The sequence below is a fragment of the Pan paniscus genome, chromosome 1, assembly GCF_029289425.2.
Source record: "Pan paniscus chromosome 1, NHGRI_mPanPan1-v2.0_pri, whole genome shotgun sequence".
Classification (NCBI taxonomy): domain Eukaryota; kingdom Metazoa; phylum Chordata; class Mammalia; order Primates; family Hominidae; genus Pan; species Pan paniscus.
This window is the reverse complement of record NC_073249.2, coordinates 135644001-135657539: the sequence shown is the minus strand read 5'-3', so window position 1 is coordinate 135657539 and position 13539 is coordinate 135644001. Positions and strand designations below refer to the sequence as shown.

At 33.5% G+C, this 13539-nt stretch overlaps 1 protein-coding gene across 5 annotated transcripts in view; it reads right to left on the bottom strand.

The window, feature by feature from the left end:
- Positions 1-13539, bottom strand: part of HFM1 (helicase for meiosis 1) — a 137329-nt gene that overhangs the window by 105207 nt on the left and 18583 nt on the right. For all 5 annotated transcript variants that reach the window (XM_034930949.3, XM_055116219.2, XM_003808406.5 and 2 more), the window contains exons 5-13: positions 11042-11301; positions 10654-10701; positions 6375-6445; positions 5568-5700; positions 4526-4677; positions 3866-3943; positions 3488-3646; positions 974-1174; positions 805-893 (exon numbers count right to left, since the gene is read on the bottom strand). In XM_034930949.3, the coding sequence (XP_034786840.1) occupies positions 805-893; positions 974-1174; positions 3488-3646; positions 3866-3943; positions 4526-4677; positions 5568-5700; positions 6375-6445; positions 10654-10701; positions 11042-11301 (1191 nt within the window). The remainder of the gene's footprint in view (positions 1-804; positions 894-973; positions 1175-3487; positions 3647-3865; positions 3944-4525; positions 4678-5567; positions 5701-6374; positions 6446-10653; positions 10702-11041; positions 11302-13539) is intronic.

Here is a 13539-nt window from a genome sequence, read left to right as displayed (position 1 = left end):
ATTGTCTGTGGGGTATAAGGTGAAGAAGATATCAATCATAGTTTTCTGCTATGAGTAACTAGGGAGATAATGTATAATTAAGATGGGGAACACTGGAGAAGGAGCTGGTCTGAGAGCAAGAACCAAGGTTCTATTTGGTACATAGTGAGTTTGAGATAACTGTTGGTAGACATACAACTGGATTCAGTTACACAGATGGACTATAGGCCTGGAGCTCAGTAGGGAAGTCTGGGCCAAAGGCATAAATGTGGGAATTCATAGACATGCATAAATATTATTTGAACTTCATGTGAGTACTTACAAACACCTAAGAGTGTGGCATTAGAAAGAATGAACCTCAGGTATACTCACTCGAATGTCAACATTTAAGAGTTGGGTAGAAGAGGTGAAAAGGGGACTGAGAACGAACAGCCTGCAAAGGAGGAAGAAAATCAGTAGAAATGATCATGGAAGCACAGAGTCCAGAGTGTTTAAGTAAGGTGGAAGTGGCCAAATATGATAGAGAGTCCTTAAAGATTAATTCGCAAGATCAGCTTTAGTGAAAGACTATAAAAGATGCTGGATTGAAATTAGGTTAAAAAAAAAAGATAGTAGTATGGATAATCTTTATCATTCAAGAAATCTGGATCACCCCTGTACGAAGATTCACTATCTCACTTAATCCTCAAAATTACCATTATCCTTATTTTATAGATGAGGACACTGAGGTTTACCCCAAGGTTATGGGACAAGCCTAATTTTCTCATGTCATCTAGATGAGCCCTAAAAGTCCTTCTACTTCCACGAAAAAATAAAAAACTATACCTCTGTTTCTGTTCCACAGTCATAATAAATTTAGCATCTTTCACAAGAACAGAAGCAGCCTGTTGCACACCCTTCCTTGTTGCACAAAACTGAAAATAAATTCACAACGTTTGTATTAATCATGTTAAAAACTGAATATACTAAAAAATAAGCTATCAACAATCCATACCACAAGTGTGGGTTTCTGATCAGAGTACATTTGTATAACACTGGCAATTTTGTAGTTGAGGGTTAAATCAAACTTAAATTCAGTTTGGTTACTACTGCAGGGAAATCCAAGGACCACTTTCTGAAGTTTCACTGGTCTATGGCTCTCATCCATTTTCAGACACACAGCTGGTCTTTCACCATCTGAAAGCCATTCTGCAATCTTTGAAACACAAAAACATGTGCATTAAAATTTTCTTCTAGTAAAGTTTTATTGCTAAAAACAACCCAATTACAAAGCATTTTAAGGTCAAGCTATAAAAGTATTTAATCAAGTATGCTGTCTTTTTCAATATTACATATTCCATTAATATTATTCTGTTGATATAGTGGTCAACACTACCAATAGTAGCATTTCAAGATTATACCCACTTTTCACCATGGTAAACTTCCAATTAATTATTATTATTTTGTTTTATTTTCCTTCATAAGAATCCAAAGAAAAATTAAAATCAATTTTGTCATAGAGGCCAAATTTCTCACTATTATTTTAACTTCTTTGCTATTTTTGAAAACTACGCCTCAAAATGGCTGACATCTCTTTTGTGTTGTCCTAAATATTAGATAAATAGCAGCAAATTAATAGTTGGTTTAGGTTGGCAAGGGTTGACAAGTTTTTAAGCAAACAACAAACACTTGAGAGATGCCAGTGCCAAAAGCAAACTTCAGACTCAAGCTAGAGTCACTAGTTATTTTCTGGAACTGTGGTAAGCAATCCTTATCTTTACATAGCCCAGTTAATAATCAGGCTCCATGCTCTGCTATGAAATTGACTGTTGTTTTGACAGGTAGAAAACATTAAAATAATCTCAAGGTTATCATGAGTAGGGATAAGATCATATAAGAATTTACAGACAGAGGGGAGCAGAAGGCCAAGAATAAAAACCTTAATTTAGGGAAAAACGGAGGAAGAAGATCTGACAAAAGAGACAGAAACAGCATTCACAGAAGTAGTGTTTATCACAAGGGGAAAAGTTTCAAGAATTAGACAGTACTAGTACATAATAATTGCTTACAAATAAGTAAGAAAAATTTAGTATTCCAATGTGAAAAAAAGGCAAATGACATAACCTGGCAAGTTTTAAAAAAAGAACTTAAAGTAGTTGATAAATATATTTAAAATTTTACCTTAGTAGAAATCAAAGAAGTAAAAAATTTTTAAATGAGATACTACACTCAACAATAAATCCTATAAATATTTAAAAATAATATTAGCAATAATAATTCCATTATTATACTATCCAGTGTTAGGATACAGGAAAATAGCCTCTGGTAGAAGTGTAAATGAATATAACATTTATGGAAAGAAGCGCTTCTTTAGAGTTTTATATATCCTTTGATTCAGTTAATTCATTCTAAAAGTTCATCCTAAGGAAATAATCATGGATGTTTCAGATACATTAATTTCACTCTGTTTACAATAGCAAAAATTGGAAATAACTTAATCTTCCATTGTTATAGTGTTTGATAAATAAATTACAATAAAACCACAAAAATAGTATTGAAGAATATTTAATGATATAAAAATGTTTAAAGGTGAAATGCAGGTCAAAAAAAAGAGTATGTACATTATGATTCCTACATGCTTACAAAAAAAAGTATGTACATTATGCTTCCTACATGTGTAAAGATAAACGCTAGGATTTAGTTTTGTTGTTGTAATAAACTTTAAATTTTTCTATATTATTCTTGACAAATATGAACAAAACAAGTTGTCATTTCAAGAACAAGAAAATGATTAATTGTGCCAAATTAACGATAAAGACAAAATATTCCATTGGAATAGACAATATAGTGGCTATTTGTGAAAACAATTTCTAAGAAGTAGTAGGGGAAAACCAGTATTATAGTAGGCTGAGAAGTAAGTAGGAGTGAGAAAGTAGAGTGAGACTATTATTTTTCAAGACGTTTACTTAAAAACTGAAGAAAAATTAACTCATATATTCATTATGGAAAATATAAGAGTGCACATGATTATTTCTTTACATGTCCATGTACCCCATTAACCATGAGATCCTCCTCAAGGACGGAGTCCATATATTTTCACTTTTGCATCTATATTTAGTGCTTACCACAATGCCAAGCATACAGAATTGAGGAGCAAGTGGTAATCATCTAAGCAATTATTTTTATTCTCCACCATACTTCGCTATACAATTAGAGTCAGCTAGTTACAACAACCATCACATATTGTTAGTGAAGTTACTATGAGGCACCTGAAACCCAGGAAACTAAGACTGTTAGATACTAGCAAACGAGATGTCCACATGTCCACAAAAAATGTTTTATTAAACCTGATTAACCAAATTTTATGGCCTTAATACTGTTATATTTATGAGATCTAGCCACAACTTTCTACAACATACTTTCCTATTAAAGGAAAGGACAAAAAAATTCACTTTTCTCTATGATCAAGATGACTAAATATTTCACAAGTCATAAAAAACCTAAGAGCTCAGTTAAAATTGTAACTCACATCCTCAGCATTTGGAATTGTTGCAGATACAGCTACAAATCGCATTGGAATAGCAGTGCTGGTATTTTTTAAAGTCTGAGAAACAGACTGTACAGTTTTCATTCTGCTAACTACAACTTCAAGAGTTGGACCACGATTTTCATCTTTTACAATATGTACCTAAGCAGGAAATCAAGAAAAAATCATTAGCTATAGAATTAAAAATACATTTAATCAATTAAAATATTCAATAATATTAACATTCTTGCTTGAGAAAATGAGCATTTTCCACTTGAAGGGATAAAACAAACATATAGTTTGGTTGCAATGTCTTTTTTCTTTCTGTCTTATTCTAATTATCCTTTTATGTTTATCTCTGAAAGCGAATGCATTCATTACCTCATCAATGAGAAACAGTCGAACCAGCTGAACCAAAGAGTTGTCTCTCCATTTCCTAGTCATGCTATCCCATTTTTCCTAGAGAGAAAAAAAAGCATACAAGTAGTTTAATGTGATAAGGAATTATAATAAATATTAAGATACCAAAAACATTTTTAACATGACGTATTACAAATAATAGGCAATTTTGGTTGATCCCTTAAGAGTATTCTGAAAAATATTTTAAAATTAAAAAATACTTAAAGAATTTTTACAGTCTTAAAGGTATTTTTTAAACTGGGCCCTCAACTGTTTTTACACTGAACCACAAAATATTCAAAGTCCAAGTTTTGTTACCTATTTTTAAATTCTACCAAGGACCTCCCTCTATAAAACATACTACTTAGGTAAAAGAAAAAAGCAATAAATATGATTACAAAGTATCCACAATAACAAACTGCCTATTCTTTGTCAATTTTTCCAATTTGGTCATTTGTCTTTTACTTACTGATTTGTAGGTATTCTGTCTGTACCTTGAATTGTAGTATTTTTTTAATGTTTGTTTGTTTGCATTGTAAATATATGTTTCTAGTTTATATTTTTTAAACTTTTTATCTCAGTAAAGAAAAATAGGTATTTTCTAACAAACTAAAGAAATCATAAAGTATAAATAATACCTACTGGAGTTGTCATAATAATGTGGGCATGCTGAATCTCAAATAGATCATCCATTACTGTATCTCCAGTAAGTTCTTTACAATTCAATCCTATTGGTCCAAATTTTTCTTTCCAGTCATCAAAACGCTGACTGCACAAGGCTTTTATTGGTGCCACTGTAACAATATAAAATATTTACTTTGAACATCAGTTCAATTTTAAAATTCTTTTCACAAACTTTGGTTAATAAAGTTAGCATAAAAAATACACATCTACATACTCCTAATATTGATAAATTAAAAATGAACAATATAGGCACATTATTTAGAGCAGGGGTGTCCAGTCTTTTGGCTTCCCTGGGCCACACTGGAAGAAGAACTGTATTGAGCCACACATAAAATATGCTAACACTGACGATGACTGATAAGCTAAAGAAAAAAAAATTCTCATAATGTTTTACAAACATTACAAATTTGTCGTAAGTTTACAAATTTGTGCTGGGCCGCATTCAAAGCCATCCTGGGCCACATGCAGCCTACAGGCCACAAGTTAGACAAGCTTGATTTAGAGATATCAAGGTAATAGCCAAAAAGAACTAAAAATAGAAATAGAAATGATTTCTCAGGCAAGTGTAACTAAAAGTGGAGAAAGGTAGGGCAGAAGATTATTGCTTTTCACTATAAGGCCTTTACTGATATTTGATTTTTAATCCATATACATATATTACTTTGATTAAAAAAATTTTTTTAAATACATACCTAAGAAAGGAGAGTAAAAGTTCCTATGCAAATTTCTAGAATTACAAAATATTTGATTTTATTTGTTCATTTTGCCTGTCCTTTAAAAAATAAGCATGTAAAAGTCAAATTCTCAATTCAAATATTACTTTTTATTTATAATTCTGGAAAATGTGTTTTAAATTTAATGACAAATAAGACCAGACTTTACTAGAAATATATAGAAAATCAAGTAATTCCTGAGGCCGGGAACTGAATTTATTTCTTCATTTTGCTTCAATGGTTTTTCATTATTATAATTAGTCATCACTCTTATAATAAATACTTACTGTAAACAATTTTAATATTCAACCATGGCAATGGTACTTCCATTAACAATCTTGTTATAGCTAGTTCAAACACTACAGTTTTTCCAGAACCAGTTGGAGCACAAATCACAAAATTCCTATCTGTGTAAAGAAGCTAAAAAATAAAAAGTAATCAATCATGTAACATATAGAATTTTTCACACACATTCTCAATTTGTTAAAAAAAAAGTCTTAGTAAGAATCTAAGGAATAATAGTTCAAACATTTTTCCTCTAAAGTTATAAAAATTGTAACTTTGCTCCAGAGCCTCCACTCTCGAAAAATAACACTATTAGTATTTTATCATGCTGTTTTATTTGTCAATGTAGACCTAGGAGAAAATCATTCCTGGCTGAGTGCGATGGCTTACACCTGTAATCCCAGCACTTTGGGAAGCCAAGGAAGGCAGATCACTTGAGTCAGGAGTTCGAGACCAGGCTGGCCAACAGAGCAAAACTCTGTCTCCACTACAAATAGAAAACTTAGCCAGGAGTGGTGTCTCAAGCCTGTAATCCCACTTACTTGGGTGGCTGAGGCAGGAAAATCGCTTGAACCTGGGAAGTAGAAGTTGCAGTGAGCTGAGATTTCACCACTGCACTCAAATACAAACAAATCCACCTATGAAAATCACATGTATACATTTACCAAATATTTTCTGAGCTCCTAAATGTGCTAGACATGGAGTGTGGCAGTGCAGACATAAAGATCTAGTAAATCCCAGCTGTCCCAATCTAGTGATCATAACCTAGTGAAAGGTAGAAAAATAAATAAGTAAAATAAAATACTTACATCATCAAAGGCCTTGGACTGTATATAGTTGAAATATGGAAATTCTTTGAAAATACTTCTAAATTTTGCCGCTTACAATAACATTAAGGAGTCAAATATTTCAGAATTTAAAAAATTAGTTACTTTTAATTTTAAAACTAAGTTACATTAATATAGATTCTGACGATATTTAATGATGAGGTTTTAACATTTGCTATCTGGCATCTTAGGAAAAGAATTATCATAAATTATTCTAGTCTCCAGTCACACTCCATATTCTGAAAAGAATTTGCAAAGTTCTTATAGGGAAATAAGAGATTATATAAGGGTTATACTTGAGTGCTAAATATGATGGAAGAGATGCAAGTACATAATGGCAAGTAAATCAGAACTACACTTCTAGTTTATCTTTTCCAGAGTAGTGCTTTTTCTTATTTACCTTGACAAGGCCACTTGATTTTTATCTCTTCTTTAATGTACAGAATTTCACTCAACTATTTCATTAAGCATTGATTGTAATTCATTAGCTGATGTGTTTCTGGTTACCTAATACCAAATCTCTTTGTTTTTGATAATTTGGTTGTGTTAAGTGGTGGGTTTAATTATAACTATCAACATACTGGCTTGACAGGAAGAACTTAAATCATCCTTCCCCTGTAAGAAAGTTCAAAAATATTAATAGATATGAAGAATAAACTGTCCCCTCTCCAAGGTGAGGGTCTATTGACAGATTGGGAGATATCTGTATTTACATGGTATTCTTCTTACAATATATCAACTACAGTCATTGAACACTACATACAGAATACATTACTAGATTTAGAAAGCTGTGGGAAGCTGTAAATAAAGAAGAAAATGAGTTCCTACAATTGAGACTGTTATAATCTATTAGAAGTTATAAGATGGTTAAGAACATATCCGAGAACACAAGTACACAGTTATTTAAACAACTGGATTTTTATAAAGATATACAAGAACTGATGGATTGCTGTAGTGATCCTGTTTAAACTTACATCATATTACTTCTCTGATCAAATTCCTCCCTTTCTCTAAAAGTGTATGGCTATAAGGCTCTACATGATCATCTCCCCACTGCCACTCCCTCCCCGCATCAGCCCCTGCCTTTATCTCTCTGACTTCATGTCCTACTACTCTTTCCCCCTGACTCATCTCCTCTAGCTATACTGAACTCTGCTGTTCTTCAAAAATATCAGCTACGATCCTGCCATGAGGCCTTCCCTCTGCCTAGACTGTTATTCCTTCCATATTTCCTTGGCTCTTTTCCCTCCATTAAGTGCTTAAATCTGACCTTCTCAAGGTCTACCCTAAGTACTGTTTAATTCTACACCCTGAGCCACAAATCCCAGCAGTCCCAATTTAACCCGCTTACCCTGCTCTACTTTTTTCTTTTCCCATAATAGTCACCACTTTCTAAAAAACTCTATGACTTATTTATATGTTATTACAGTTGTTGAGATCTAGCTTCTTCCTCACCCTCATCCCAAGAATGTCATCTCCTCAAAAGCAAGGATTCATTGTCTGTTTTCTTAAGTGACATATCCCAAATACTTAGAACAGTGCCTGACACATAACTCAGTTAATATAGGTTTGCAATTATTACATCAAGCAGTTAATTTATAAATCCTCATTTTACTTTCTGATGTGCAAAGTGTCATATCTGTGCCAAAACAAAAACGTAATTTTGAGTTTGAAAATCCATCAGCTTTAGAAGGAATCTCAATTTTCCTTCAAAACATGTCTCTTTCTATCAAATATTTATTTGTAACAAGCCCACGAGTGGGCCATCATGTTGGTTTTTCTCTCATTAGATAGTTCCATATCATTCACAAAATGAATCTTTGATTCAGAGTAGATATAGAATCAGTATTTCAGCTCATAAGAAAACTCAACTGCTAACATCATTTATCATCACTATCAACACTTGAAATCAATTTTTTTCCTTACATTCAATAAACTCTCAGCAGTGTCACTGAAATAATGGGGAAAATGTCTGCAGAACTGAAAATGACAAGACTACTGTGGTAGGACCAATCTGAGAAAATGTCTATTGCCCTGAGGATTCAAATGTAGTAAAATATTTAAAGAGAATAAGAAAATATGGTGTGTCCAAGTAATCTACAAACTCTCAAATTATCACAAATAGCATTCAGTCTTCCACTTTAAATACATACTTGGAAACAATAAGGTATAGGACAATGAGTTTTACACAAAATGAACTTTTTGGACAATAAATCAGTGGACACAAGTGTAGGCAGTAGTCCTAACTAATAAAGACCCCTAAACAACAGAATCACTTCAGCTGTGCTAATATAGCATAAAAATCCTCAAAGCTCTTTAAAAGCCAGTGTCATATTATGGAAAGGCTTTCCAGTAAGGGATAAGAAGAATCAGCCATCGTACAGATAATTAAACATCTTTAACAGCTTACTGCTAATATATTTCCTATGTTTCCATCCTATTTTGATCACCGCAGAAAAAAAAATGTGGCAGCATTGAGACACTATGCTGAATAAAGTGCTAAACACTGGCTATGTTTATAGTTACTATATCAACATGTATAACTCTCTTATTGATCCCTCTCCCTCATTTTTACTCAAATCAGCTATCTGCATTGGAGGCAACTTTTCATGAGAAGTCAGGCAAGTATTTTCTAATCATACTTCAGAATTATGTCAGATGATCCTTCGAGTGCCCAGGATTAGAGTTATTGTTGCCTAGATTTCTCTAGCACAGCTATGCAATATTTGGAATTCATTTTTCATTTTGTCAACTAGACCATAACTTTTGTGGATGCTAGAGCATTGCCAAGCATTGAGTCACTAATTATATATTCCTAAAGCATAGTTTAAATGATATTTGACCTGCTCAAAAATATTGCATGGTTTCTCCTCATTACAGAGATTGCATTTTCACTACAAAAAAGAAGTAACTATGAGAGGCGATAGACACATTAATTAGCCTGATTGTGGTAATTATTTTTGCAATGTTTACATATTAAAAAATATCATGTTGTACTCCTTAAAAAATATACCATTTTTATTTGTCACTTATACCTCAACAAAGCTGGGGGAAAAAATAAAAAATAAAAATAAAATAAAATAACCTTTGACCTTGGTATTCATGACATTATATGATATGATTCTAAGATAACTACCTAATATTTCTTATTACTTCTTTAATCATATCTGTCACTTTAGCCAAACTGGAAAGCTTATTCTTTCCAAATGTATTTCATACTTTTTTACCTCCACCCTTGCTTATGTCTCTACTTTTGCCAGAACAATTTCCTTACTTTACCTGCCTTACTTTATCTGCCTTTCAATGTATTTGGAAATAGGCAGGTAAATAAGTCATGATGTTTGCCTTCAAAGAGTTCATAGATCATGGGGAAATAGTCACATAAACTGCTGGTGAATTAAAACAAAATAAGTGCACTATCATAGGCATACACAGGGTATTAAAGAAGCAAAAACAATGTTACCTCCAGAACACACAAACATACTCAAAATATTTACACTGGAAATGTCCAGACATGAAAATTGGATTCTAGGTATAAACTCCAAATTAGATTTTCAGAAATACTAGATCTGTAGAAATGTCCCCAATCCACACAATATCCCATTCTCATCCATTTCCCCTACCCAGTTCAACCCAATTTGGCTGCTCTTTCTCAAAGGATGAGAAATTATCTGTACCTATTTGTAAGTAAATATGCTCAGAGTTCTGCCAATAATACAAATCTGACTTCTGTACTTAATTTGCCATAAACTGATAACAAACAGGTCACAAATCAGCACCAGTCTGCAATCACACCCTGAGTAGCACTATCACACACATACATCTTTTTTTTTTTTTGAGATGGAGTCTCACTCTTTTGCCATGCTAGAATGCAATGGCACAATCTCAGCTCACTGCAACCTCTGCCTCCCAGGTTCAAGCGATTCTCCTCCCTCAGCCCCCTGAGTAGCTGGGATTACAGGTGCACACCACCAGGCCCAGCTAATTTTTTACATTTTTAGTAGAGACAAGGTTTCACCATGTTAGTCAGGCTGGTCTCGAACTCCTGACCTCGTGATCTGCCTGCCTCAGCCTCCCAAAGTGCTGGAATTACAGGCGTGAACCACCGCACCCGGCCACATGTACCTCTTACATCACCAAAAAGATTAATTTTTCCCTCTTTTTCTCCATCAACCAAAATAAACAAACACAATTAAACAAATGTTTTAAAATTATGATTTAATAAATACAAAGCAGCTATTGTAAATAACTTAAAGGATACGAATTTCTGTGACAGCCTTCAAGGAACCTAAACCATTTTCTGTTACCTCTGAAAAAAAAATGCTACATATTTATATAAATATCAAAAAAAAATTAATGGTCAGAAGCTAGGACCTGAAATGAATATTTTTAACCTTTCCATAAAAACTGTTTCAATAAAACTAACACAACTTTTTATTGAGAGCAAAGTTAAAAATATTTTTAGCACACAGGATAAAATATTTTAACACACAGCACAGCTTAGAAAATAATGCAATATAATAAAAAAATGCAGAAATTGCACAGAGAGATAATTTACTCAAATTTACTATATTTTTACATTTTCCCCTATGCTAAGAAATGTGGTTTAGTCTGTACTCATAAAATGAACTGAAAAAGCAAGAAATTACCTTGAATATCATGAGGTTGGAAAGCAACTGAAAAAGATGGTGCTTTGAACATGCCTTCTCCGATTTCAGAAGCAGAAAAAGCATTATTTGCTGTAAACACATTTGCAGAATATTGAAATTTCTGCTTACTATTGCTATAGTTCCTTGATTTCCCTTTGTTCATTTCTGTTTGTACAATTTTCACTGAGCCAATGTGAGAGTCCAATTCACTGTCATTAGAATAAGCACTCCCATGTATATTGTCAGATATTTTAAATAATCTGCAAACAAAAAAAAGACCCACATATTTTCTCACGTGTAACACTTGCTTGGAATATGAAAAACTAGCATAAAATTGGCCCCCTTAAAAACACTCACAGATTATGGTTTACTCAAACAAAAAAGCTAAACATTCTCCTAAAATATAACTTGCTAGTTTACCACTGAAGTATGTCTTTCTACTTTCCTAAAACTCAGATAAATCCATTTGTGGCAGTCATCCTCCAAAAGGGCCCAATGATCCTTGCCTGCTCCTCACCCCTTTACAGTCTCCTACAAATTGAATCGCTGAATCAGGACTGGCCTGTCTAACTAGCAGAGTACTGCAGAAGTGCAAATGTTTGACTTACAAGGCTAGGTAATAAAAGACATTGCCCCTTCCCCATGGTCTCTTAGATCTCTCACTCTGTGGAGAGCTAGTCACAATATAAAGAAAGCACTCAAACAACCCTATGAAGAGGCCCAGGTGGAGAGGTACTGAGGTCTCCTGCCAACAACCAGCACTGACTTTTCAGTCAAGGACAGCAAGCCACCTTGAAGAGAGACCTGATAGCTCCTGTCAAGCTTTCAGGACTGCAGCATGGCTAACATTTTGATTGTGGCCTTCTTGTGAGAGGCCCCCAATATCTTTATGCATTCTCACAAGAGAGCCTAAGCCAGAACTACTAGCTAAGTTGTTCCTAAATTCCTAGCCTGGAGAAACTGTGAGAGATAATAATGTTCATTGTTGTTTTAAACTACTACATTTTGGGATAATTTTATTATACAACAACAGATAACTAATGTTCCATTTAAAGTCAGTAAAGTGCTTAAGAGAGAGAAAAAGCCACTAAATATAGTCACAGTAAATAGTAAATTTCATAACATCTAATAGTATTTAAATTTAACTGAAGTGATTCAAGTTACTGAATTATATTAACATTCAATTTATAGGAATAAGTTAACAGACTTGTTATGAATTAAAAGTTGTCAGCAACTGCATTTCATGCCACAGAAGCTACCAGATAAGACAGTTTTCCTAGCCAATCAAATCAGCACTGTGTATCCCCCCAAAAAGGAAAAGATATAAACTAAGTATATTAGCAGATTAAATCATCCCAAACACTATATCCAATAACCATTTCAATGTAAGAACTACTTCTCTGCAAAGTTCTAAAAACAAGGAAACACTTTATGACTGTACTGTATTATATTTGATCAAAAGACAATCTATCGAAGTAACTTGTTCACAATATCCCTAAGGGATGAAGTAACCGTTAAGGTTCCTAATAAAACATTCACATCTTATAGAATAAGTAATGGAGATGACTTATCCATTCAGGGGCTGAAGATCAAGTTTAATTAGCAATGGCCAGTGATTTCATCAGTCTTGTCTATGAAATGGAACCTCCATTAAAATGCCTAAACAACAGGGTTCTGAGAGCTTCTGAAATGGTGAACACATCAAGGTGCTGACAGAGTGGCATGCTCAGAGAAGTTATGGGAACTCTGCACCCCCTCCCTCATATTTTGCCATATGTATCTCTTTCATTTGGAGTTGTACCCTTTATAATAAGCTGGTAAATGTAAGTAAAGTGTTTCCCTTAGGTCTCTGAGTCATTCTAGCAAATTATTAAACCTAAGATGGGGTCATGGGAAGCCTCAAATTTGTAGTTGGCCAGACAGAAATGTGGGTAGCCTGGGAATCTCATTTTCAGCTGGAATTCAAAGTGAGGTCAGTCTTACAGAACTGAGCCTTCAACCTGTGGGGTCTGACGCTAATTCCAGGAGTTAAGTTTCAAATTGATTTAAATTGTTAGATGCCAAGTTGGTGTCAGAGAATCAGTCGGTGTCAGTCAACACCCAGTCTTTACATTTATGGTCAGTTGATTTCCAATGACAGTGTCATGACATTCAGTAGGGAAAGAACAGTCTTTTCAACAAATGAGGCTGGAACAACTGAATATCTACATGCAAAAAGAATGAGAATGGACTCCTACTTCACACAAATATTTAAAATATGAAATAATAGATCACAAATGTAAACATAAGAGCTAAAAACTCTGAAACCTTTAGAAGAAAACTTAAGAGTAAATCTTCATGACCTTGGATTAGGCAATAGTTTCTTAGATATGACACCAAAACCATAAGCAACCAAAGTGACACCAAATCAGTATTACATCAAAGCAAAAGCATAAGCATAAAAGAAAAATTAGATAAACTGGACTCTATCAAAATTTAAAACTTGCGCTGCGAAGAAT